General features: G+C 38.8%; 1 protein-coding gene across 8 annotated transcripts in view; it reads right to left on the bottom strand.

The window, feature by feature from the left end:
- ANKRD13B (ankyrin repeat domain 13B) overlaps positions 1-26,440 on the bottom strand; it is a 135,491-nt gene that overhangs the window by 25,306 nt on the left and 83,745 nt on the right. For all 8 annotated transcript variants that reach the window (XM_075196873.1, XM_075196869.1, XM_075196866.1 and 5 more), the window contains exons 2-4: positions 10,944-11,079; positions 6,144-6,268; positions 1,198-1,243 (exon numbers count right to left, since the gene is read on the bottom strand). In XM_075196873.1, coding sequence (XP_075052974.1) covers positions 1,198-1,243; positions 6,144-6,268; positions 10,944-11,079 — 307 coding nt within the window. The remainder of the gene's footprint in view (positions 1-1,197; positions 1,244-6,143; positions 6,269-10,943; positions 11,080-26,440) is intronic.

The raw sequence follows: 26,440 nt of genomic DNA, 5'->3' as shown, positions 1-26,440 counted from the left end.
GGTCTGATTAATAGCATTACTGTTGTTTGACACTGATAATAGGATCCATTCTATCAGGTATCAACAATGTAGACCAGTGGTGGTGATGTAACAGAGTGTTTTCTTGGCATACACTGGGTATCTTGAATGCCAGTTCATCTAAACGCTATTGCCTATCATTTGCATCGTTGTAATGGCTGCAGTGTATCGAGGTGTAAATGGGCCTTTTCAGCAAGATAAAACTTCATGCCACAAAGATAGGAGAGTCTGGGGGGGGGGGTATATTTAATAAACTGTGGGTTTGAAAAAGTGGAGATGTTACCTATAGTAGCCAATCGTGATCTAGTTATCATTTATTTAGTACATTCTACAAAATGACAGCTAGAATCTGATTGGTTGCTATAGGCAACATCTCCACTTTTCAAACTCGCAGTTTAGTAAATATACCCCCCTGGAGTGTTTACAGAAACATGACAACAAATTCATCTTAATGCAGTGATCTCCACAATCCAAAGAAGTATTTGGAGGATGAGTTGGAAAGAGCTATATGACTTGGACCAGCATTACTGTGGCAAGCTTTTGGCATTTTGTTATGCCCATGTTCCAAGTAATTCACATCGTTCTGACTGAAAATGTGGGAACAACTCAGTATTAAGTAAATTTACCTAATAAAATGGCCTGCTATGTTGCGCATTAAAACCTATTGGCAGGGGTATGTAGGTCTTTTGGCTTAAACTACACCATACCTCTTTATTAGTTTTCAAAAGAGAATTTTATATACATTGGTGCCCATGGAAATATCCATGCCGAGGCAGTTCATTAATTTAATAATTTAATATACATTGTAAAGCTAGCCGGAAAAGCTGCCTTACAGGATAACTCAGCCCACGACTAAACGTATAGACTTCAGCTTAATTTAATGAGAGGACATAAAAACAAACCAAAAAACAAAGTGTACTTCCTATTCTGGTATTGTCGCACTGGGCTTTTTCAAAAGAAGAGGAGAGTGTGGTGTGGGACAATTAGTTAGTGTGGACCCCTATAGGTGGAGCGTAGAAGGTAACAAAGTGATTCTAATTTTTTTCTGAATATATTTACAACAAAGTTCCATTTTTTATTTTTTTTAAGTCATGACAATATTTTATATATAAAAACATGTTGTGTTTTATTTTTAAGTTATTAAGTAAAACATAAGTATTATTTGTACCATATACTTACCCCAGCTGGTAAACTCCCATTTCATTTCTACATAAAAGTCCTGTGCCTAAAAGGAGAGAAAACAATGAACATGGAAGAAAAACAGAGACTATCATAAAAATATGGTCTGTCCTTTAATCATATTTGAGAAGACGAAAAACTAAAAAGAAAGGTCTCGCTAGATTCTAATATTCGTTATTTCTCTATCATATTTTAGTTATAGATAGTTTTTAGGAGTTACATAACTAGGCAGGACTTGCCTAGTTAAAGCTCTTAGCGAAAAGCTCGTCGCCGGACGCCGCATTTGCTGCTCTGTACATTTATGTTATTTAACTCTTAAAAACTATCTATTACTAAAAGATGATAGAGAAATAACGAATATTGGAATCTAGCAAGACCTTTCTCTTTAGTGTTTTAGGGGGGAATTATCCTCTACATTAATGGCTCTATTGACATAAAACATTATCCAGACAGCAGGACTTGTTCCCACTATATACATGGTAAAAAATGATATTCATGTATGGGATTACCAATATCTTTATACAAAATAGTCTTATCTATATGGGATGACTTATTATCGCATGAAGACGAATAAAACTGCTTGTATTTTTTATTCCAAATGAGAACGGAACAATAAGGAGGAAATTAGGTTTAGACGTATAATGCTATTTAAACGAAGAGAATATATATACCAGACAATTAAAAGTGGATAAACATTTATATGATAATCCAGAACAGCAATGCGGCTGGACAGTAATACTACTGTCTATTTTAACAGATTATCTTCAATTTTGGTTATATTCATCATATACATTTCTTTTATTAGTACTTTTTTCAAAAGATAACATTTTTATTTTAACCAATAGATATTGGGTTTTAACAATTTTCAATAAAGATTATGATTTTATATTTCACTTATTCATTAGAGTGTCCCACATTACCATATTTTTCTCTCTTGTTGATAAAGTGACTAAAGCAACAAAGATTCTGTGTAAATATGGTGAAGGCTCAATTACAAGTACACGCATTGTCCTGACGGAGCCCTGTATGATGAGGCTCAGTGGAATGTTAGGTGGTCAGTGTTCTATAATGTTGTAAAATTCCAATGGAGTCATTACCGGGGGTTACTGTGTAGGAGTGCTGCCCATGCCTCCACCACCGTCAATAATGCTTTACACATGTATTGTGGGGGGATATAGTGGTTAGTTTATTATATGTATCATTACTTGACTAGTATTATTTTATGTGTATGGGCACAAGGTGGTTTATTATGTGTATTGTCATAATACTGTTTATTATGTATATGGGCACATGGATGTCTATTATGTATATGGGCACATGGCTGTTTATTATTTATATAGGCACATGGCTGGTATCTTATGTGTATGTGCACAATGTAGAGAAAGAGAGAGTGCAGGAGTTTCTTGTAATAAGGTGCACTATGGACCTCTATTGTTTATTGTAATCATATAAACCATCCATTTAAAACATAACTTTTATTGGATATATTTTAAAAGCGATATATAAAATGATATCACTCTAATAAAATCAAATCAAAATAAAATAAAACTGGATGCACGATGTATTGATACCTATATATTCAAATCTAAGACTATATGGTAAGGAGGCTGTATAAATATTGGTAATATGCAAGTATAATATTATGAAATCAGTGGTTAGTAATCTGCCACTGCTATAAATATAATCAAAACCACCTATTAATGCGTGGAGTAGAGGACTATAATGGTATATATCCAAGTCCTAACCAGAATATTATATAACCACCTATCTGAAATACACTAACATAAAGGGATTAATGCTGGATCTGTATAATAGCAGATCTTGGCTTATAGTTCAGCCATAATAATATCTAATTGTCAGTGATCACTGGAAATATAGGGTAGTATCCCGTTAATTACCTACTGGGCTTCCTACTCACGCTGCGTTGGTAAGAGCAAGCCTGCATAAATTACTAGCATATGCTACCAGCTGGTAGGTGTGAAATTTGCCAATATATAAGGCTAGGCACAATCTCCTTATGTACAAGCGAGTAATGGGTAGTATCTAATTAACTACCTCCTATCTCTGGATTTATAGGGGTAAATTTGTGTTAACAATCCCCTCCTTATACGGATAAAATCTGACTCACAGTAATCACTGGAGGTATAACAGAGAAGTATCCCGTTAATCACCTACTAAGTTTCCCACTCACGCTAAATTGGTAAAAGCAAGTCTGCATACATTATTAGCATAAGCCACCAGCTAATAGACATGAAGTTTACCAAAATGTCAAACTAAGCCTTATCCTCTCATATGCAATCACATTATGGGCAGTGTCTTGCTAACTACCTATTAGGTTCCCCTCTATCTCTGGGTTTATAGGGGTAATGCCGACGCGCGTTTCGCTGTGTGTTGCTTAATCAAGGCAGATAAAGCAACACACAGCGAAACGCGCGTCGGCATTACCGCTGGCTCCCACTTCAACAGTTCCCTCCACAGCAATTGTGGATACAGAAGCACCGTGAGGTACTGTGGAGAGACCGTAAGTACCCTATGAACCCTCCTCCGATGGACACAGCAGTGAGGTAGGAGCTGAGCTGATTATTATTTTGAACATTTTAGCAATGTTGGTTATCTTCTTTTTCACTTACTAAGATATTGTAAATTATGTTATATTTTCAATGTATGTGTGTGCGTTACGTATGCACATGTTTATATTGTGTATATGTATATGCATACATATATGACAGGTAAAGTTGGCTCTTTGCCGTACCTTTGGATATGTTTTGGCTCTTAGGCAGACTGGTTGGCCACCCCTGCTCTATATGTAAGGTACACTTTACCATGTATAAGAATACCATTCTTAGACACATATATATCCCAATGGTCAAACCACCTTGAGAAATAGTATGCTATTTGCTTGGTAAAGAATGTATCTGAATAGACATCACATAAATATATAAGTTACTGAGCAAGAGAAGCTGTCTATATGGTTAACTCTTTGGCAGAAAAGAAACCTGTTAATTAAATAAAAAAGGCTTCACCATCTGATGAAATTTCACCAGGAATAGTTAAAGTGCTGAGTTAATGTAATGCATTACAGTATGATTTATTTGTGACCATCAATCTATAAACAGGTTAAAAATAAAAAAGATAATAAGACATAATCGTCTTCCTTTTTTCCTGTGCTTGTATCCTCTGGAGAGATGTAACCCATTTAGTTGGCAACGTAAACAGGCCCTCCAGCACTAGAGGGATAACTGACATGGAAAAGCACATTAACACTTAGCCACCAGCGTCCCCCTCGGGATCAAATCAGCCTCCTGCAGGAGACCAAGGTACCAGGTGAACGATGGCTCCTATTTTCTGCAATGATAGTTATGAAAAATGAAAACTGCACCTGCTGGTGGCAAAATGTATCAATATTTTTGACATCTATTGTTTACTAACCTGAAAGAAGAACATTTCGGAATCCTCCGGTCATCATGACCATTGGGTAAATGTAACTCTCAACAACAACTCCAGAGCTTGGTAAAAATATAATGCAATAATAATGATTTAATTTAAAATACCATTATAGTCAAGGCATTGCATGTATATTATAAGGGCTGCAAACAACTGCAGCTTGCAAAAAAAATGATGCCCCTTTTTCTCCAGGAAGTCCTTTAGATAACAGATAAAAAATGACAGTGTGTATTTAAGGACAACCTATTTTTAATTTGCCTTTCTAGATGTTGTCTTTTTAGAGAAGCTATTATCTATTTTGTAGTTTTAGCATGATAAGCTTCAAGATAATATAGGAACCAGTGCAAAAGCTAAGGACAACGAAACCGAAACAGTTTCTTCTATACAATACCATTTTTCTAGAAGCGGTAATCAAAAATTGCTCCTAAATTAGGATTGTAGTGCTTTAGTAACAAAGTTTAATACTATAAGCGAATCGCATATAAACATGTAGTTCAAAGGTAAACTACAAGGAAAAATATTTTTTTTATTTATACCTCCCGTCCACCTAACTGGCACAACTGTCGGGGACAGCGACCACTACGATAGGGGAGTACTCACCCCCTCCTGTGCTATAATACCTTCTGACCCAATCTTCACAACCCTGGAGATTTCATATACAAACAGCATCTGTGTTAAAAACCGACTGACTGGTGTTTGCACCCCTCTGCTGCAGCCTGTGAGTGTTACAGTGACTTTTCTTACACTGCAGGAGTCCTGGAATAGAACACTCCCAACCCCAACACACACAGTTATAGTAGTTGGGAGATAAGGATTTTAGTTAAAAAAAATAAAGTCCAAAAAGTGTTTAAAGATTTTGGGTGGAGCCTTTAATAGTTACAACATTAGTCATTTTGCCAGTCTTTAATTTGAAGCCAATATGCAGAGCCGGATTTGCTATTTTTTGCTGGAACTTTTTTTGTGATGCCCCTTACCTCCTCTCCCATTGTCTTAGCTCTCCAGGGTTCCAATACCCAACGCGTTTCATTTGTAAAATATAAATTAATGGAAAGAATTCCACCCAATCTAAGGCAATGTTTTAATATTTAAAATATGTGAATCGCTGCTAATATACAAAATAAGAAAAGAATATAATCCGTGATGCAAGACAAGTTCTGACCTTGCACCGACACCATTTCCGGTGCAATCTTGTATGGTCATTCCACAAATGCAGACATGTTACTATGGCTCCAATCTCACCCTTGAAAGGCTATGAAAATGTTGCTGTGTGGGCATCCGGCTATAAAACCATGCAATTAGCATCATTTCACCTAGATATTATATTACAATTCTAAATTGTAGAATATCTTAATAGTTCTTTAAAAAATGCACCATTGCTGCTCACATTCTTTACATGTGATTATATTTTCACCAATGTTTGTCCCACGCTCCTGTGGTGCCATTGAAGGGCATCACAGGAGCGTCTCTTAGTGTTTAGTGAGTAATATTTGAGTCCACCATACCTTGCGTAGTTTCTCCAATAAGACGGGTATCCCTGCCAGACGTTTCATGGTCCTTTGGTAGTCACGATGCCGTAAAATCAATCGCACAAGCTCTAGGTCACGTGTGCTGACGGCCTCCTGAAGCACTAGTTGGAATTAAGAAACTATATTACAGATAGGAACTACACAGACAGTTGAGTGCACAACATACAGAGTACAGGACCCGTTTCTCCGGTAGGCACACTCTGTGGATACCTATAGCTAGTGTGACAAGGAATCACTGACTCTCACAGTTACACTACTGTATTTTAATGAATGTTCTTGCGTAAATAACAGGCATCCAATTATACATTTCAGGTTAGTTGTAGCGAGAACGCAAATACAAATAGACACAAATAGGTGTGACAGATTGAAGTTCCACCTAGGGGGAGATTCATTTGGGTGCGAGGTATCACAGGACATCACCTCCAAGTCTGGCTGCTCACATTTGCTGGCCATTACGGTAAGGAATCCCCGCTCATTTTTCCGCGCACCTCTATGTGATGAGAGGGAAAACGAGCAGAGATTTGAGTAAAAAAATCGAGGCGATGTATCTCTACAGACTGTATTACAGACACATTGCGGCACCTTGCTCCAAATTGAATCTGCCCCTTAGTAAAAAAGAGAATACGGCAATCACATTTATTTCTAAGGTGTGCACAAGACAAAAGTGTTTTGTAGGACTGTATTTAGGGTTGGTGAATACTTTCTGAAGTAGTGTCTGTGCAACGCACATGTTCGTCTTGCTCTGTCCAACACCATCTACTCCAATATTTATACTGATAAAAGTAGAGACCAAGTAGCCAAAAGAAGAAGAAAATTAAAAGGAACAAAGAACAAAAAACTAACAATGAACATTTATCTGATGCTCTTGAACATAGGTCTGCATCCAACAGTGGTACAAGGAAACATCAGCGGTGATTCCTTACCATTGTGCACAGCCAGACATAGAGGCGATGTCCAGCGTCACCTCGCGGCCAACTAAATCTCCCCTAAATACTGATTTGGGTTTTGTATGGGGCACCAGACGCTGGTGATTATATAGAGTCTTTAGACAAAACACATTTTACACTGCATTACACTGAGCGGTTATTGTACTAATGTCCTGGTACTGCACTGCATTGCAGGTTAACAGTATAAGGTAATGAATTGCACTGCAGTGTGACTGTACCTAGGATTCAGTCACTGAATTACTAACAAGATCATTTTAAACATATTTCCACCTGTTTCAAGGAAGGTTGGCAGCACAGAGGGCACACAGTACATCCAGCATTATCTCAAAAGGTTAAATAACTAATTAAATTACCAATGTACTGTAAAATTAATGTAGAACGGACACTCACTGTTACACTCAAGGTGATAACACAGCGCACAAGAGAGCTGCAGACACCTCATTTTTATTATTATTGCATCACATGTACTCATAGAGATATTGTGATTACCAGGTTAAGAAGAGAGCGTTTGAGCATATATCACAGCAATTGCATTTGATGAAGGGGTGACTCTACCGATGACACAGACACTCCATTACAGGCTTATTGCTCAGTGATGCAGACAATGTATTGCTGCGGGGACAGTGTAGAGATGGCTGGCATAGATCATTGTGCAGCCGAGTGACTGTATAGAGGACACAGACACTGCATTGAACTCCTCCTACTACTATTACAGCGTTACCAAACAATAAGGGTCATTTAGTGCAAACGTGGGCACACAGAGACCTTCTGTGCTTGTTTATCTGCCGTTTGCCTTCGTAGGTACATGCCTACATGCATAGGTGCCTGCCTACATGCATAGGTGCATGTCTACATGAATCAGTGCCTGCCTACATGCATAGGTGCATGCCTACCTGACTCGGTGCCTGTCTGCATGCATAGGTGCCTGCATGGATCAGCGCCTGTCTACATGCATAGGTGCATGCTACATGAATCAGTGCCTGCCTACATGCATCTGCGCCTGCCTACATGCATAGGTGCATGCCTACATGAATCAGTGCCTGCCTACATGCATAGGTGCCTGCCTACATGCATCAGCACCTGCCTACATGCCAGGGGCGGATCTAGGAAATTACTATACCCCGGGCGATGTAGGGGGGGGCGATTTAGGCCCCGCCCCCTTTCCGACTTCTAAGGCTGCACAATATGTGCAGGTCCGTTCAGCAGTGACAGTGTGCTGTCCCGCTGCTCTGATTGTGTTTAAAACACAATCAGAGCAGCCGGGCAGCACACTGTTACTGCTGAACGGACCTGCACAGTGTGCAGAAAGCCCCTGCTAGGGGGGGCGATCGCCCCCCCCCCCTGGATCCACCACTGCTACATGCATAGGTGCATGCCTACATGAATCAGTGCCTGCCTACATGCATCAGCGCCTGCCTACATAGGTGCATGCATACATGAAGCAGTGCCTGCCTACATGCACCGGTGCCTGCCTACATGCATCCGCGCCTGCCTACATGCATCAGTGCCTGCCTACATGCATCAGTGCCTGTCTACATGCATCGGTGCCTGCCTACATGCATCGGTGCCTGCCTACATGCTGGACTTGGAAACTGTGCAGTCTGAGGCTAAGTTTGTGGGATTGCAACTGGAAATCTCATGGTGGAAAAAATAAAGACATCACTTCCTACTGTTCATTTGAACTTTTCCATTTTTATCCTAAATTACTACTTGGTTTAGCCTCATTCATGTCTCAAATAAATCACAAGACTGAGGGGGCATTGCAGCTCTCTATTACATATGGCACTTTTGTTTGTGTGAATGTTTTTATTACATTAGTCAAAATGCACCTAGAAATCTGCTCCCCTGTCTAGAGTGAATCTGGAAGGGGCAAAAGGCATCCCAAAGACCCATAGACCAATGCCAAAATGGAGAATCCAGAGATTTCAGTTACTGCAAATATTTCCCCGCTTTCAGTAACGTTTACATAGCCAAGCCTGCAGAGAAGCAATACAAAGACCCTTAGCCTAATTTTGGTGACTGATTGATGATTGGCAGCAATTTGCAAAAAATTGCACCTCCCAAAGTACTAATGCGGGAAATTGAACATTATTTCAAGGTTATTAAAGCAGCAATCCCACATAGCTTGTTTTCTTTAAATAGCAACTTAAGTTCCTTTTAAGCATGCATCTGAAAATAATTTTTCTTAGCTGTCCTCTTTCAAATTGTCTCCTTTTCAAAATCTCTCTGGAGGGAATACAAGTTTGAATTCCAGTCATATTCTCAGCATGTCATGTGATAGTAATAGGGGGACAGGAGGAGAAGGATTTTACAATGCAGATTGAGCTCAGAGGGGTGTTTCAAAGCTGCTCTGCTCACTACATCATGTGAATGTGGCTACCATGGTAGTCAAATGACACTGAGGAAACTGCAGATATATAAATCAGTAATAGGAGCCTGAAGACACAAACCAAGGAAAAAATTTATAATCTGCCACAGTAATTTATGTTAAAAAACACACCTTCTTTTTTCATGGGAAAGCTGCTGTAAGGCAGGTCTATTTATTATAGGGTGAAAAAGGCTGATCTCGTGCGAAAACCTGTGGTATATATACTAAACTGCGGGTTTGAAAAAGTGGAGATGTTGCCAATCAGATTCTAGCTGTCATTTTGTAGAATGTACTAATTAAATGATAACTAGAATCTGATTGGTTGCTATAGGTAACATCTCCACTTTTTCAAACCCTCAATTTAGTAAATATACACCCTGGTGTTTTCGTAGAAGTCAGGGTTTTGTCCATTACATCAAGGTGACATAGTGTTAACTTAACTCAAGATAAGTGTTGATAGAAAACCAGCCATATCGACAGTTATATATAAAAAGACTTCCAAATTATATATTTAGTTTTAACTTAAGTGCCATAAACAGTTGCTGGTGTTTTATCTATGTCATGTGCTTAAAGCGGTGAAGAACACCCAGAAACCTCTGGTAACATATAGAGATAAGCAAATTGATGAAATAGATGCAATTAAATCTTTATCCAGGTGCATATCAATGTGTAGTAAGCACAACTTGGACACATTTAAGAATATGGACCATTAATCTCTTAGTCCACATAGCCTTGAGGGATCATTAATGCAACATACACATTATTTCATGGTCTGTCCAGGCTTCACATGAGCATTTGTCAATATAGATCAATAATCCCTAACCTTGAATTCCATGTACTGGGGAGCACTTGCATATGCTAATATGCTATACCTTAATGTGTATTTAACAACCATGGGCCTGATTTACTAAGGATCTTAACTTGAGAAACTTCTTATTTCAGTCTCCTGGACAAAACCATATTACAATGCAAGGGGTGCAAATTAGTATTTTGTTTGGACATAAGTTAAATACTGACTGTTTTTTCATGTAGCACACAAATATCAACTTTAAATTTCAGTGTACAAATAAGCTATCAAGTATTTGTGTGTTACATGAAACAACAGTCAGTCTTTAACTTATGTGCAAAACAGAACACTCATTTGCACCCCTTCCATTGTAACATGGTTTTGTCCAGGAGACTGAAATAAGGATCCTCTTCATTTAAGATCCTTAATGAATCAGGCCCCATGTTATTAACCAGAACAACTACACACATATCAGCAATGATCCATTTACAGGTAAAACTGGCCACACATGTTCAGCTCCATCCATACATCCTGATTATTAGCTAACTACATATGAGGAACCAGACAATGCAGATAACGCACACATAGAAAGATTGGGTTTACTGTGCAGGAAAGGAAAAAGTCTTCATTACATTACAGATCACTACAAGTGTAAAGGATGAACTTCAGCTTACCAGTCCATCCATTGCGGTTCTCCTTGCTGACATCAGCACCATGATTTAACAATACTTTGGCGCACTCCAGGTGACCTAGTGTAGTAGCGAGATGAAGGGGGGTCCGTCCCCGGGGATCCACCTGTTCAATCTGGTCCTGTAACAGAAAAATAGATGTATTGAACAATAATATATATATATATAGACTAATAATAAACCAAATACTATCTGCTCATAAATTACAGTGTAACGGAACCAATATGAATTGTATAAATAACTAAATGTTGTAATGCTAGTGTGTGCGTGCGTATTTTACCGTGCGATCGCATCACGCCACGTGTTACGTGGCGTACGCTTCGCAATACGCACAGCAAACCAATATTAAACCAATATACTTTCATTCATCCAATTATACGACTTCAACAGACAGATAGAATGTACCAACACGCCCCTTTTTGGTTTTTTTGTTACCTTTGGAACGGTTTTCACCCATAAAACATATATATACCTTGGAAGACCATTAGGTCCCTTTTCTTCTGCTTATCATGGCAAACACCACTATGGTACATTCAAGCCATCTGCTATGCAATCCATGCCAAACACAGAGTGCCCAGGGATGTGTGAATGTTTCAATGCATCTCTATAAATGTAATGTGGAGCTCCTGTTGCCCAACACAGAGTACAAGTTATCTGCTAGAGTAGACACCTGCTAGAGTACTAGTCACCTGCTAGAGTACAGACACCTGCTAGAGTACAGACACCTGCTAGAGTACAGACACCTGCTAGAGTACTAGTCACCTGCTAGAGTACAGACACCTGCTAGAGTACAGACACCTGCTAGAGTACTAGTCACCTGCTAGAGTACAGACACCTGCTAGAGTACAGACACCTGCTAGAGTACAAGTCACCTATTAGAGTACAGATACATGCTACAGTACAAGTCACCACCTAGAGTACAAGTCACCAGCTAGAGTAGACACCTGCTAGAGTAGACACCTGCTAGAGTACTAGTCACCTGCTAGAGTACAGACACCTGCTAGAGTACAGACACCTGCTAGAGTACTAGTCACCTGCTAGAGTACACATCACCTGCTAGAGTACTAGTCACCTGCTAGAGTAGAGACACCTGCTAGAATATAGACACCTGCTAGAGTACAAGTCACCTGCTAGAGTACTAGTCACCTGCTAGAGTACAAGTCACCTGCTAGAGTACAGATGCCTGCTAGAGTAGTAGTCACCTGCTAGAGTACAAAACACCTGCTAGAGTGGACACACCTGCTAGAATAGAGACACTGCTAGAGTACATGCTAGAGTACAAGTCACCTGCTAGAGTAATTTTCTAAATGACAGATAGAATCTACCAACACGCCCCTTTTTGTTACCTTTGGAATGGTTTTCACCCATAAAAACATATATGTACCTTGGCAGACCCATAGGTCCTTTTTCTACTGCTTATCATGGCAAACACCACTATGGTACATTCAAACCGTCTGCTATGCAATCCATGCCAAACACAGAGTGCCCAGGGATGTGTGAATATTTCAATGCATCTCTATAAATGTAATGTGGAGCTCCTTATAAATGTCATGTTGCCCAACACAGAGTACAAGTTATCTGCTAGAGTACAGACACCTGCTAGAGTACAAGTCACCACCTAGAGTACAAGTCACCAGCTAGAGTAGACACCTGCTAGAGTACAGACACCTGCTAGAGTACAGACACCTGCTAGAGTACAAGTCACCTGCTAGAGTACTAGTGACCTGCTAGAGTACTAGTCACCTGCTAGAGTACGGACACCTGCTAGAGTACAGACACCTGCTAGAGTACAAGTCACCTATTAGAGTACAGATACCTGCTAGAGTACAAGTCACCTATTAGAGTACAGATACCTGATAGAGTACAGATACCTGATAGAGTACAAATCACCTGCTGGAGTACAGACGCCTGCATATTCCTTGCTTGTTCTGCATATAACCCTACTGTATATTACAAAAATTCTGACTGTGAGGCAATTACTATGGAACACAGTATTCTGCATCATAAATTAATAATTGTATAGCTAATTATGTGCATTTTACTGGGGAAAAAGATTGAAAGAAAAGTAAAAATGTCATTTAAAAAACTGGTTACTTTATACATATTCAGTTCCTAATTTTCATTATGAGCAATTTGATTGAAAATGCTGACTTTAATAAAAAATTCAGTTCATTAAAAAAGATTGAAATGATCACATGAATTAAACTGAATTAAAGTGGTACAAGTTTAAAATAAATAATATGTCATTCAACAAAATCTTTATCAATATTATTTAAGTAGCAACCAACAGTTCCGTAATAACCCAGAAATTCAAAAGTATTATGCTTCAAATGGGCAAACTGAATGTGCAAAGACAGCACAAGCTGCTTTAATAAAGCCAGGATCTTCTGTAGTTAGGATTGATAAGGATGACTAGTTATTTGCAGCCATAGAGGTGGACACGCATATTTTGGAGGCCACTTACTATGGGCAAAATGCCAGACACGCAGCGAAAACTCTTTGGCGGTTTTCTCCTCAATTTCCACCCAAGAGTTTTCATAGCAAGATTGTGGCATTTGAGGAGGTACAGAAATTTACATTGGCCAATATGAGGAGTTTGGTCGACATGTGCATAAACCATAGAGACATTCATGTGTACACACTGATGTGCTGTATGTGTCCACATCTGTGTGATGTCATAACGCTCGTGAACACAGAGGATCATGGGAGGAGCGAGCTTTATAAAGCTTGGCCAGCACTCCTTACACTCTCTCTTCAATCTGGACGGTGACAATGCATTCCTCTCTGTAAATAGACTTAATTGTTACACATCGTTGGTGGTGGCCAACATCAAGTCTTGGCCTATACTTTGAAATGAATGTCTCTTGTACCTTCCTGGCAGACTTTAGGATATAACATTTCTAGGCGTATCTACAGAGTTTCAACATTTAAAAAAAACTTCTGTACTTGATGTAAATGACATCTTCTGTTATGTATGCTTGATCTAATGTTGCATAAATTAATATTAATAGAATATATACAATAAAATACAAAATATTTGTACAGTGGCTATAAACAGTATTCAGCCATTTGGCATTTTCACATTTTATTTATTCACAACATGGAATAATTTTTTTTTTTCTTCTTTACCACTGATCAATATGAATTGCTTTGTAATGTCAAATACAAAACCTTCAAACCTTCCCCCCTCCCAGTGTGTGCATCCTGGGTGCATGTTGTGGATATATGTGATTAAAACGTGTGGCTGGGGTAGATATGCTCTATGACTAGCATTGAGATATAAGTGTCATATTTTCTTTTTTGTAATATAGTTTCATTTGTTATGAAATAACGGTGCATCTGACATCCAGCAGGGTCCAAAAAATACACTTCTACCGGTCCACAGCTGCTGTACCTAGACAATGGAATAATTACTCAAATGCACTTGATCCTAACAGTCCCATAATATCCTATCACTTATGGCATTGAAGACAACATCATTGTTTTGCTCTGTGTCGTAAAATATAAAAATAGTAATTACATACAGACATACAAAGGACAGACGATGTCTCCCGTGGTTTCTTATTCTTCCTCCCCCATCACCACATCCTCGCTTTCTGCAAAGACCTCTTACATGAAATGGGAAACAAGTTAATTTTTCATTAGCTGCACTCGCTAAGAGCACAAAGCATTCATGCGTACAAGGATAAGGACATACAGCAAAGAAGAGCAGAGGACTGGTATTCGGGAGGGGAGCTGAGGCTGGTGCATCTATTGAGCGACAAGGTCCTCACATGGGACGCTGGGAATAAGAAAACATCTTTATTGAGGCATAAAAGCTTAAATTTACTGATATCCAGTAAGCAGCATTAATGTGTCATTTTACCTTGAAACTCATTGTATCAACAGCAGTAAATGAATCTTACTGGTATATGCAATTAGCCCTGGCCTTGGAGGTAGACGTATTGTGGCCTAGACCAATTTTCTCAGAATTCATTATTTTCATGGGGGGATTCACTACACAATTATTTCCTCACCTGTTAGCGTTTCACGCTAAATACACATAAAGGAACAATGCCAAGGGTATTATATAAGGTAAAGACATGAAAATCAAATAAGACAAACAAAACAAACATCAAATATAACAAGTAAACAAAATAATATTATTGGTTAACAAAATGTAAAATTGTATGCAAACACATTTTTGTACCAATAACTTCCCGGAATGTTAAATGTCTTTGCATACAACAGAACAGTAAAAAATCCTCTCTACAAAACTAGAGCTGCACCACAGTCTCCCACAGAAGGGGTGATGTGATTTTATTTTGTAGCACTATCCTATGTATTTTCTCATAACCAGTTCCAAGTTTTGTTATGACAGAGGAACATGGCAGAGAAACGGGGGTCATTAACAAACCTATTCTGCTTTTTAAAGTGTGTTCTTGCAGATGTTTTGCAGGACCATTTGTGGACTGAGGTCTGTTTAGTGTCAGCAGACTCTAAGGCATTACTTCAATGTCCTGTCTACTATCATCTTTGGCACACTGCCTTAATTAATTAAAATGTTACATTTTTTTCTGCTTTTCCTCCTAAAATACATCTGGAATCTCATTTACATTTTCAATAAGACATTACCGTCTTTAAGTGACACATTATTACATTTTAATGATTTAATTACAGTGGCTTATGTGCACAAATAACTGCGCTTTCACCTATAACAGTGTTTTCCAACCCTAGTCCTCAAGTACCCCTAACAGTGCATGTTTTCCATATCTCTTTGCTGGAGCACAGGTGTAATCATTACTGCCTGACACATTTTGAAAGATCCACAGGTGGTGTAATTATACCACTGGTCACCTGGAAAACCTGCACTGTTAGGGGTACTTGAGGACTAGGGTTGGGAAACACTGCCCTATAAAATGCACAAAAGACATGCCACTTAAGGTAAAGGCCATTGCATGATCGCCACCACACTGTGCTATACAGAGTCTATGCAGTTATTCCCATCAGCCTGTGCCCCACTGGAGCAGATGATGCAGTATTTTTTGGCGACCTTTACTATATTTAATTTAGTGGCTACACATCTACTAATGAAGCAATGTGCTTTCACTAAGTTACATCAAGCCGAGTGTGGATACCAGTGTCTTGCATACATCTTCTCTGTGACTCGTTCCATCCAACACAATGTTAATTATTTTAAGATTCTTTTTGTTCTGGCAGTGCCTCACTGACTGACAAGGCTGATGATGTGAACTCAGACTCTATGTGATGGAAAGCGATGCTCTCAGGAGACTGACAGCCCATAAAAGACGGCTGTGCGTGCAGCTTCCTCTGTAATTTGGCATCTGTGTAATCTCCCCGGGCTGCAGGCAGCTCCTACTGCTTGCCTTTTACACCACTCCTGCGCCTCTATCAGCCACCAAGGACCACAGACAGTAAGCATCAAAAATGAGTCTTTCCTTTTAAATACAGGCACTTGGCATAAGACCAACATTACTGAACTCATGTAAGGGGAACAGTGAGAGGAGGTTACGCAGAAGAGATGGACATCTGTTCAAGCCAGAGAGTAGATAATTGACACAGCAGCCATGACTGAAGTGAGACATTCACATTAGCATGACACATTAGCTCACAGGGTGCATATGGCTATTATTTAATATCGGACTCTCCAGGGGAAAGTTATTTTATTAGCCAGTAATAACACATGTGGTGCTTCCCTTCCTGCCACTAAGTAGGTCACACAAGTGTCTCCTTTTAAGTATAATACAGCATCTGTATCAATATAACATATTCAGTTTCCAAAGCACTTATATTACAGTTCAGCAGCATTTCCGCTGTTCTGGCCTTCACAGAAGATAGAGGAATAATGATATTATCATTATCCAATTAATGCTGGCCTAGCTGAGTCCGTCAGGGATAAAGTAATTTACTCAAGATATATCTTGTACATCTCACCGGCAATGTCGCCCATGCATATTAATGTTGTGGCTATAGCCGTCACCACTGGTATAAGAAATCACGGCTATAAAACAATTTATTCTGCTTGGCTGGCAGGTGATGTAAAGGTGGTAATATAGCACTTGCCCAGATTTGGTCCTTCTAACCTTTCCGATGCTACTATAACTTAAAAATAACACGAATAAATCTTAAATGCGATAGATACCTTTTCAGGTGAAAGCGTTGTCTACCTTAGACCAAAATACTGCTCTTACCATTTCACGGGTTATATAAAATGAATTTAAAAAAAAAAAAGAGTGTCCACACAAAACATGAAAAGTGACAACAAAAATGCCCCAATAACAGGAATAATACTAAGATGTTCTCTGTTGGTTCATGGCCAAAGCCCATCCATGAAAACAAACAAGAGGTAGCACTTTAGAAAGAGAAAAGTAATGAACTCCACAAGTTATTTTGTGCTATCTCCTAACTATACATTCTACACTCTTTGGATTTCACCGAAATATCTTTGTCCATTATCAACACGAAATACCAGCCGACAGCAAAATCGTCCACTAAGGTCGTGGCCGCCATCTTTCCACGTCTCGATGTACAATCGGCTGCATGCAGCAATGTCATTTGTGGCGCCGGTCACATTTTTGCACTTTAATAAATGATCTTTGGTGTCACTATTTTTGTTTTACCATTTTTTTATTATTATTATGTCACCATGTGCTCCAAACTACCAATACAGAATATAACAACATACAGAGTAACATAACGTTTAATTTAAATGGGATGTGTGGTGGGCCTTCATTGGAATTAGGTAGCAGTTAGTCATTAATGGAGCAATGGAGTATATTTGCCATACAATAGGGATTAATGTAAAGATGTAATATGAACCCTGAGCTATTGTAAGGAGATTTTTTGATTTCCAGGAACTTAGCAGTATGGCTTGGGACAGATATGTTGAACTTCGTAGATATACTTAAGTTTATTTTGAATCCTCAGACTTCATAGTAATGAACAGGTTGTGGAGTGAGATGTCACTACTATATTAATACATTACACTATGATTTTTGTTTTCCGTGTTTGTTACTTTTTAACAACTGTCATTTAAACATTGTTTATATTTTTATGCCAACCTGTTTGTGCCATGCAGTTATTTTGTGACAGTAATTGCCTGTGACACATCACTTAATGGCTTTAAAGGCGTTTACCACTTTCAATTAATATATTTCTAGATAATCAGAGTTCATTTCACTTGTACAGGAACGTGACTGTACCAAATGAAGAACTGATAAGCACCATGTGAGAGTATCACAGACAATGGCATTATAATGTTAGAAGAACCTGTTTAAATGCTATCTATTCATTATCAGTGTACTTGAAAGAGATGTGTTCTCCAGCATGCGCTACATCCGCTGTCAATCAGTGCATTGCTGGCAATGGCGATTACAACAGACACCAGAGGGAGATCATAAGGAGATACGAGTGTCATGTTTTATTTCAGCTCCCTGAAATCCAACGAGAAAACTACCATAATAACGGTATTTACGCTCACTATTACCGTAATGACGGTAATAGTGTGCACGCCGCGAGATTTTTGGCGTTTCCAACAATTGAATATGCCCCTAAAAGTTGTCATTAAAAAAGTTGTAGTGCGATTGTGACAAATGTCTTATTAGCCTGCTTTACATATTAAGCTGTAAAAATAGAAATATGTTGGTGTGGACTTTTTAAAATCTCGCAGTGGCCAATGACTACTTCACCTTTGCTATATTGTATTAAAGCAGAGCAAGAACGTACGAGATGAAGATTGCTTTTATACAATGCAGAGTACTTAGAGATCCAGAAGTGTATGCATAATGTAAGTAATGCTTACACACAATTTGGACAACCTTGGCCCATCCTTGTTATTGATTATAGCCTCTCTGGTAATTCACTAGACAATCTATCACAATACAACATGTTCTGCTCATTAAAACATCCCTCTCCCCACATGGCTCAGAGGATGAGTGAAGACGATATCAGTCACTGCCTGGATAATTAGTCTTTACTATTCTACCATTAGCTTATCTGGAAAATAAAGAATGCACTGAATTTAGAATTAAACTGAACTCATGCCTGCTCTTGGGGAAAGGGGTGTTCCAATGTCCAGAAACACTCACATTATGTTGATAGTCAAGGGCCCACTTGCTCAACAATCATTTTTATTTATTGTTCCAGGTTGAGTGCTATTCTAAGGCAGGTGTGCCCCAGTGCAGCCAGCTTGTCTACTACCGAGGCAGCACCTTTGCAGCAGTGGTAGTTTATTGTAAAGAGGTTCTGAGGAGGAGGTGCAGCAGTGGTAGGTCATTGTAAAGAGGTTCTGAGGAGGAGGTGCCTGCTACTAACTTGCTGCGCAGCAGTAAACAGGGGATAATGTTGGAGGAGTGGTTGAAGGTAGCCAGCAGGACAGGAGAAAAGGTGAGCTCAGGCTGCAAGGTGGATCAGAGAGAAAGCTACAGAGTCCTCAACGCAGTTAAGCCCCCTTTGTTTTTCAGCTCCAGAACAAAGCAAAATGAACACACAGGAACCGTAACCCAAATAAATGAAAGCGACAACAAATATTTTTTGCAAGGGAACTAATAAAAAAAAAAAAGTATAACAGTGTATTTACCCTCTGGTGTACCTGAATTTTGAAATTATGAAAGGTCAGTTCTTAATAATAGAATTGTCCTAAGTGAAATATGTGCAATAGTATTATTTCAGACTATAAATGGTATAAAAATGAACAAGTGCATTAAAGTCTCCCAGAATCCAGGTTATTATGATTGTTATTGCATTAGATAGTGTGGCAATAGGGGCAGTTTGCCACATACTAATAGAGGAAGGACTGGTGGTTTCCCTGGGAATCTGCAGGCTGAGGATGCAGACAGGATTATCTTTGTACACTTTCACACAGGCACAGGAATACAGGTGGAGCACCTGGGCCTAATCAATTAAGGAATCAGCTAAAGCAATGCTTTGACAGGAAGCTTAAATAGCTGAGGGTGTGCTGTGGGTGGAAAACTGGTGCTTACAAGTGGCCAGTGTCCAGTTAGGAATCTAACTGTAATAGCCAGAGTTAGGGCTACGGGACTTTGTAAATATTTTGAACGTTTGGTGTGATTGCTGAAGACACTGCATAGGCTGTATTATCCATCCTGACCTGAAAATAAACAGCAAAGTGGTTCAGCAAAACCTGTGTAAGGAGCAGTTTGCTTGGTGCGCTTTTTACAAGTGATGTCAGAAGATGTCAAAAGTGCTACAAGAAGGCCACTTTTGTTACAATAGCAAATATTTAGCCTCGTGCTACATTCTGATGGAAAGGTGAGATTTGTACACTGTGTAAAAGTGGAATGGAAAAAACACTTTTAGGTGTGAGACTTTAACTCTTGGGGGTCTGATTGAAGTCCAAACGCAACTTCCACGTAATTTGCGTTTGAAAAAAAAGAGCAAAAAGAACTTGTGCGCGGCTCTGACTTATGCAAATCCAAGTGGATCTCAAGATACGCTTCCATTTGACACACAGAACAGACTGCAAAAATTGATTAATCATGCAATAAAAAAGCTACTATTATTGGCATAATAATTTATATAAATAATACATTTCAAGTATTTTTTTTTAAATATTTACATAAATAAAAATGCATTCAATGCGTACTGCACATACAATGGGCTTTTATAATTTCTGTGATAGCTACTGTCACACACATGTACTTTTTTTTAAGACTATGTCGTGTCAGTCATCACTATCAGTCAGCATTTACATTTAATAGAGCATGGTAACTTCTAATATCAGTAATAATTTAAAGTAATATTCCTTGTAATATACACAAGTTTTAATTAAACAAACATCTGTTTGTTAACACATAAATCCGCAATGACACAGTCTGTCATACAGACAGAATGATAATGACAACCAGGCCACCACCCCCTTTTACTTTTGTTGCTACTCTTCATGGGCTGATGCGGCCTGCATCCGTTAGAGCTGCAGCAATATCGCGTCATGTATAGCGTGGGCTTCACCAAAAAAAGAAGTTGGAAAGTATGCCCAGCTATTCATCAACTGGGACAAAAATCCTGATCTGTAGGGCAGTCCCATAACAGGGACAGTTAGGAGGTACTAGACTTCCTGTTCCTCGGTACAGATAGCATTCTAGGGCTGACCAAAGCTTGGGGTAAAGATTTCAAGTGATCTTTCATGTTGCAAAAAAGAGAAGTAAATACTTATTACTTTATAATCCTGTTCTGACTTTTATACAAATGTTATTTACAGAAACATTAATGTATATTGTCCATTGATGGTTACTATATATGGGATAATTCACTCTACACCATACTTCATAGTTGCCTACTCTCCCTGAAAGTCTGGGAGGCTCCCAAATTTCAGGCATCCAAGTGGAGGCAGGACTTAGTGATGTGATTTCTCATCAAAAGCCCTGCCCAATACTATGAAATGCCGTGAATTTTGACATAGGGGGCGGTGCTATGGTGTCACCACGCCCCCTCCTACCCCCCTGTCACAAGACCTCTGCTCCCAGATCTGCTCTACACTACTGTACGTTATGTGGACAGTAGAATTCACAAATGAATTATGTGATCATGTGTGTACTATACACGTGGTACTAACCTGTTGCCCATGACTGGTCTAAATAAACAAAAATAATAATTTTAAAATATGTTATTTCATATATACCTCTTTAGGACTTTGCTAGCAGAGACCTGACATCATGCCCTTAATCTGGAGCAGCCAGAGGTGATGTGTAGCTGCACATAATGTTGTTTTATTCATAGCTGTTCAGCCTTAGAACGGTAATCAAAAATACTATTCACTAACTGTCCAGATTCCACAGCTTATATATGTATATATAATGTGTTGTTTGAACCCACATTGCGTCACCAAGGAAAAATTCTTCTTTGTCTCTTGAAATTGTGAAGCAGAAAATCCAAAGCTTTATCATAAATGACAATGCTGGATTCCAGTTATATGAAACTGAAGACAGCTCTTCTAAAACACAGAATGCTGGCAGGAATTCTTCAGCAATCCTCCCTTGTCTTATACTCTTGCCCTTGAAAGATAATATTTCTTTATCCAATTTTTCTGTCACTGCTATTTATTACTAAAAAATGACTGTTCCGCTGTTTCTCTTTTTTTGTACTGTCGTAACTTTTTGCATAAATGCTGAATGTAATGGGTCTTATTCAATAAGTAAGGTAAATACCGATACCTGCTATATTTTGCGTAAAATCGCTCAGCGCATGTCCAGAACCGGACAATACTCCAGTGAATGCAACAACATGGAATTAATCTATGAGCTCAAAGGACATTTACGACAGCCTGGGTGGCACCAAGAGATGAATGGGCATATGCACATAATCAATGTACAGTAAGGGGGTTCCAAGCTCGAGCGCATGCAGAAGTGTCTGATTCAAGCTTTGGGCATCACTAAGATGTTTTTATGTCATATCATTTGCACCAGCAACAGATCGGGTGTAAGTGCTGAGTACAAGTGATGGCAGTCGTGTATGCATGCTAGAACATGTGTTACACATATTGTGACACAGTGGTTTGTCACCTATAAGCTATTCAGCTGATAGTCTGCAGTCTGCACACACAGGTGGTCTAATTAGGCAATTAGATCAAAGGGAGGGGTTTTGTGTATATAAACCTGTATTGTGCATATATGCAGTGCGACCGATGCCAGACAGTGGCCGGTGTCTAGACAGGAGGACTATGTCTATTCAGTGTTGCCTGGTGTCATCCTGATAGAAGTATATGCTGTTTTGTTGTGACGAAACAATAAAAACATTCTTTAGCAAGAAGTTGTTCGCGTATGCATCACCAGAGGGATGTCCTCAATATGTGTTGAATGCATCCTGCAGTGTTTGTGTCTGTCAAAGCAGAGTGTACCTAGACCCGTATTCGACAAGAGACGTTCTGAACAGATGTGTTTGAAATTATTTCAAATGGATCTCAAGCAGGTTCTAAAGTTCAACTATTTGGGTTAAATTCTCAAACTAGGTAGACTAAAAAATTGAGCAAGATTCAAGACAGTTAGAACATGTTTAAGCTTAAATGAGTGCATTGCATAGTATTTTTGAAGTTTTTCTAACACAAAATCGAGCTTCAAAACCCTAGCTCAGCTTAGAAAATAAATCTTTAAGGGGGAGATTCAATTAGCCACAGAGTTCCTCAGAACATTTTTAATGTTACTATGGTAATTATCTGCTGATTTTAGATTTCTTGTAAAATCTATAAAAGTCATATAAATGTTACATATAATTTGACCATGTTCAAGCCAATTACAAATACGTTCATGTTTATTCGAGCGTAAACGGCTACATTTTGTACAGTAGTATGTGTGAAAAAAATTCAAGCATAGAGCGAATTTGAACCTTGAACTTTAAACTCAAACACAGTAATGTTTGCTGTTCAAATTAAAAATATAAAATGTAGCCATTTATGCTTAAACTGGCAGAAACTGTGACTTTTTATAAGTCCCTGTAACGTATTTAAACTGCGAGCTGCAAATATGAACTTTTGTTTTATGAGCTTAGTAGCTATAAAATCATGGGAGTGGAACCAAAAGTGAATTTTGATATTTTTGAGATTGCTCCAACCAAAACTTTCTTGAGCTGCAACAGTACAAATGAATTAGAAACTGGCTCAAAGTATCTCCAGTCATGGAATGTGTAAACATTTCTGTTCTTGAAGACGCAAAACACATTTTTTTTTTGGTAGTCACAATAAAAGGAAACATATACAACTGTTATTAACAAATTATCTTGTGTGTGCTAGGCCCCACGCTCGAGCCTCCTGCAAATTCGCCAGAGGGATTCTTGAACAGCCGCAGGGGAAGCAGTGCAGAAAATAGAAATTATTCCATCCTCCTTCCGTTCGCTCCACTAACTCCAAACAGCTGGCGCAGTACAAGGAGCCGCTGAGTGCTCACAGAAACTGTACAGGTGCCTGGCTCATTCAGAGCTGTGATTACATCCTGACTTCTTAAAATGAACAAAGCCTGATGCACAGGGGAGGCAGCAGATGCATTGACACCTACATGGTATAATGATATAGAGATAGCTTGTTTAAGCTTCTGCAAGTAACTAAAGCAGACGTTTTACTTGTGTTTTTACCATGGCTCACCAAGACAGATATGGATGCATATTTAATATTTTCAAAATGCATAATATGTTCTGTATATAAAATCATACATACACACTAAACTGAAATCTCAAAACGAACTACAGCCATTGTCAAAGTCCAGGGGGTAAATGTACCAAGCTGAGAGTTTTCCGGCGGGTTTGAAAAGTGGAGATGTTGCCTATAGCAACCAATCAGATTCTAGCTGTCATTTGTAGAATGTACTAAATAAATGATAGGTAAAATCTGATTGGTTTTGCAAACCCGCCGGAAAACTCTCAGCTTGATACATTTACCCCCAGGCGTATAAAGACATCTCGGCTTCCTGTACTGTAGTGTCTTATTGTGAATGTCCAACCCTTGTAGAGTCAGAAGGCACTGCAGGACAGGACACCTGGATGTCCTTACACTCATATTGGACATTTCAGATCCGTTGGCATGCACACTGCAGGGAAATCCCATGCAGGAGGCGGCTACATAGATGCTGGAGAGGATAACTGTAGAAGGAAGGTAGCATTTTTGAAGTCCCCTTATATTTAAAAAATGTATATATCTATGTGAAGACACTCTTTAATCAATATCTCATAACTGAATGTACAATTCTTTTCAATGTATTGTCATCAGCTACAGTTGCTTCTAACTTATTTTTTTTTGAATTAGTAAAAAGAAATCTACATGTGTGTGTATGACATTTTATCCAATATGATAACATCTAGATGGCAAAATTAATCAATATTCTTCATCCAAAAGCATCAGTTGTGGGCTGATTGGTCTAGTATAAAATAATCAGATTGCTACAAATCTGACCTTAATGGCAGTGTGAGACGGTCACATTTTTATACAGCACAATTGTCTGACGAGGAAGCTGCAGCATTCTAAAGCCGTGATACTCTCTGTCATTTGTAACATGAAGAGGAATGGGGATCGCTCTTCACCTGTCACACCAAAGGGAAAATGCCATATGCAGCTTACTGACAATACAGAGGTGTAATAGTTCAGAAGTGAAATACAATGATGAATGCATTCCAGCATTTGTTCTTACTTTGCTGCAATAATGCTGCAGCACTTTGGGAACAGCCTTTGTGCAGCACTATGTTCTGCAAACATTTTTCAACCACACTTGCCCGAATTCCGGGTAGGAATCCTGGGAGAGCAGTCAATTCTCCCGCATCCTGCTTCATAGTGTAGATGACGTGAGTTGCTGCAAATTCTGTCATTTTGGCCAATGCGATCATCATCATCATATATCGCGCCACTAATTCTGCACCGCTGTACAGAGAACTCACACACATCAGTCCCTGCCCCACTGGAGCTTACAGTCTAAATTCCCTAACACACACAGACCGAGAGAGACTAGGGTCAACTTAACAGCAGCCAATTAACCTACTAGTATGTTTTCGGAGTACTGGAGGAAACCGGAGCACCCGGAGGAAACCCACATAAAACACGGGGAGAAAATACAAATACCACACAGATAAACCCATGGTAGGGAATTGAACTCATGACCCCAGTGCTGTGAGGCTGAAGTGCTAACCACTGAGCCACCGTACTGCACATGCTATAGTGTTATTTTGATGCGGGGGTAGGGCCAAATGATGCAATTCGCGGCGCCCTGTCCCCCTCCGTACTGGGATCTCCCAGAGGTGAGAAATAAATACTGGGTATGTATGTTTTTAACCTGCAACAGTCTACAAGAGACCTAAGACTGGGGGGAAGATTTATATTCCAGCTGGACAATAACCCAAAGCATACATCAGACGTCACATCGGAGTTACTTAAATAAAAAAATAAACGTCTTTGAGTGGTTGAGTGACAGGACAGACCTCAATCCCATGACCGAAATGTGCAAAGCTGGTGTGGACTTACCCAAATACATTCAAAACTGTAAATGCAGCTCAAAGTGCTTCTACTAAGTATTACACCAAGGAGTGATTACTTATATAATCAATTATTGTCAATCTCTTTATTTGTAATCAATTATGAAGCTTTAGGGTTTCTTTAATTTCCCATTACACAGTACTTTGTATTGATCAGTGGAAAACATTCCAAAATAAATCCATTCTGATTGTGTAAAATGTGAAAAATGCCAAAGGGATTGAATACGTTTTAGAGCCAATGTGTTCAACATATCTTCGGATGTGTTAAATGTATTTTCATTTTAACACTTTTCATACCTATATTATTGCAATGCAAATGTGTAACACCACAACGGCTGAGAATCACTGGTTTAAATGTTCTTCTTCTAAGAAAAAGGCAACATAAATATTTTTTTCATAAATATATATATATATATATATATATAGACAGTATAAATATTTTATTTCTAGATCACATTATAATCAAATATATATTTTTTTCAAAAATGAATCACTAGAAATATAACTGCAGTGTTTTG

This window comes from Mixophyes fleayi, chromosome 2 (genome assembly GCF_038048845.1).
Source record: "Mixophyes fleayi isolate aMixFle1 chromosome 2, aMixFle1.hap1, whole genome shotgun sequence".
In the NCBI taxonomy this organism is placed as follows: Eukaryota; Metazoa; Chordata; class Amphibia; order Anura; family Limnodynastidae; genus Mixophyes; species Mixophyes fleayi.
Note: the sequence above shows the minus strand (reverse complement) of the source record. Positions and strands in the feature narration are given on the sequence as shown.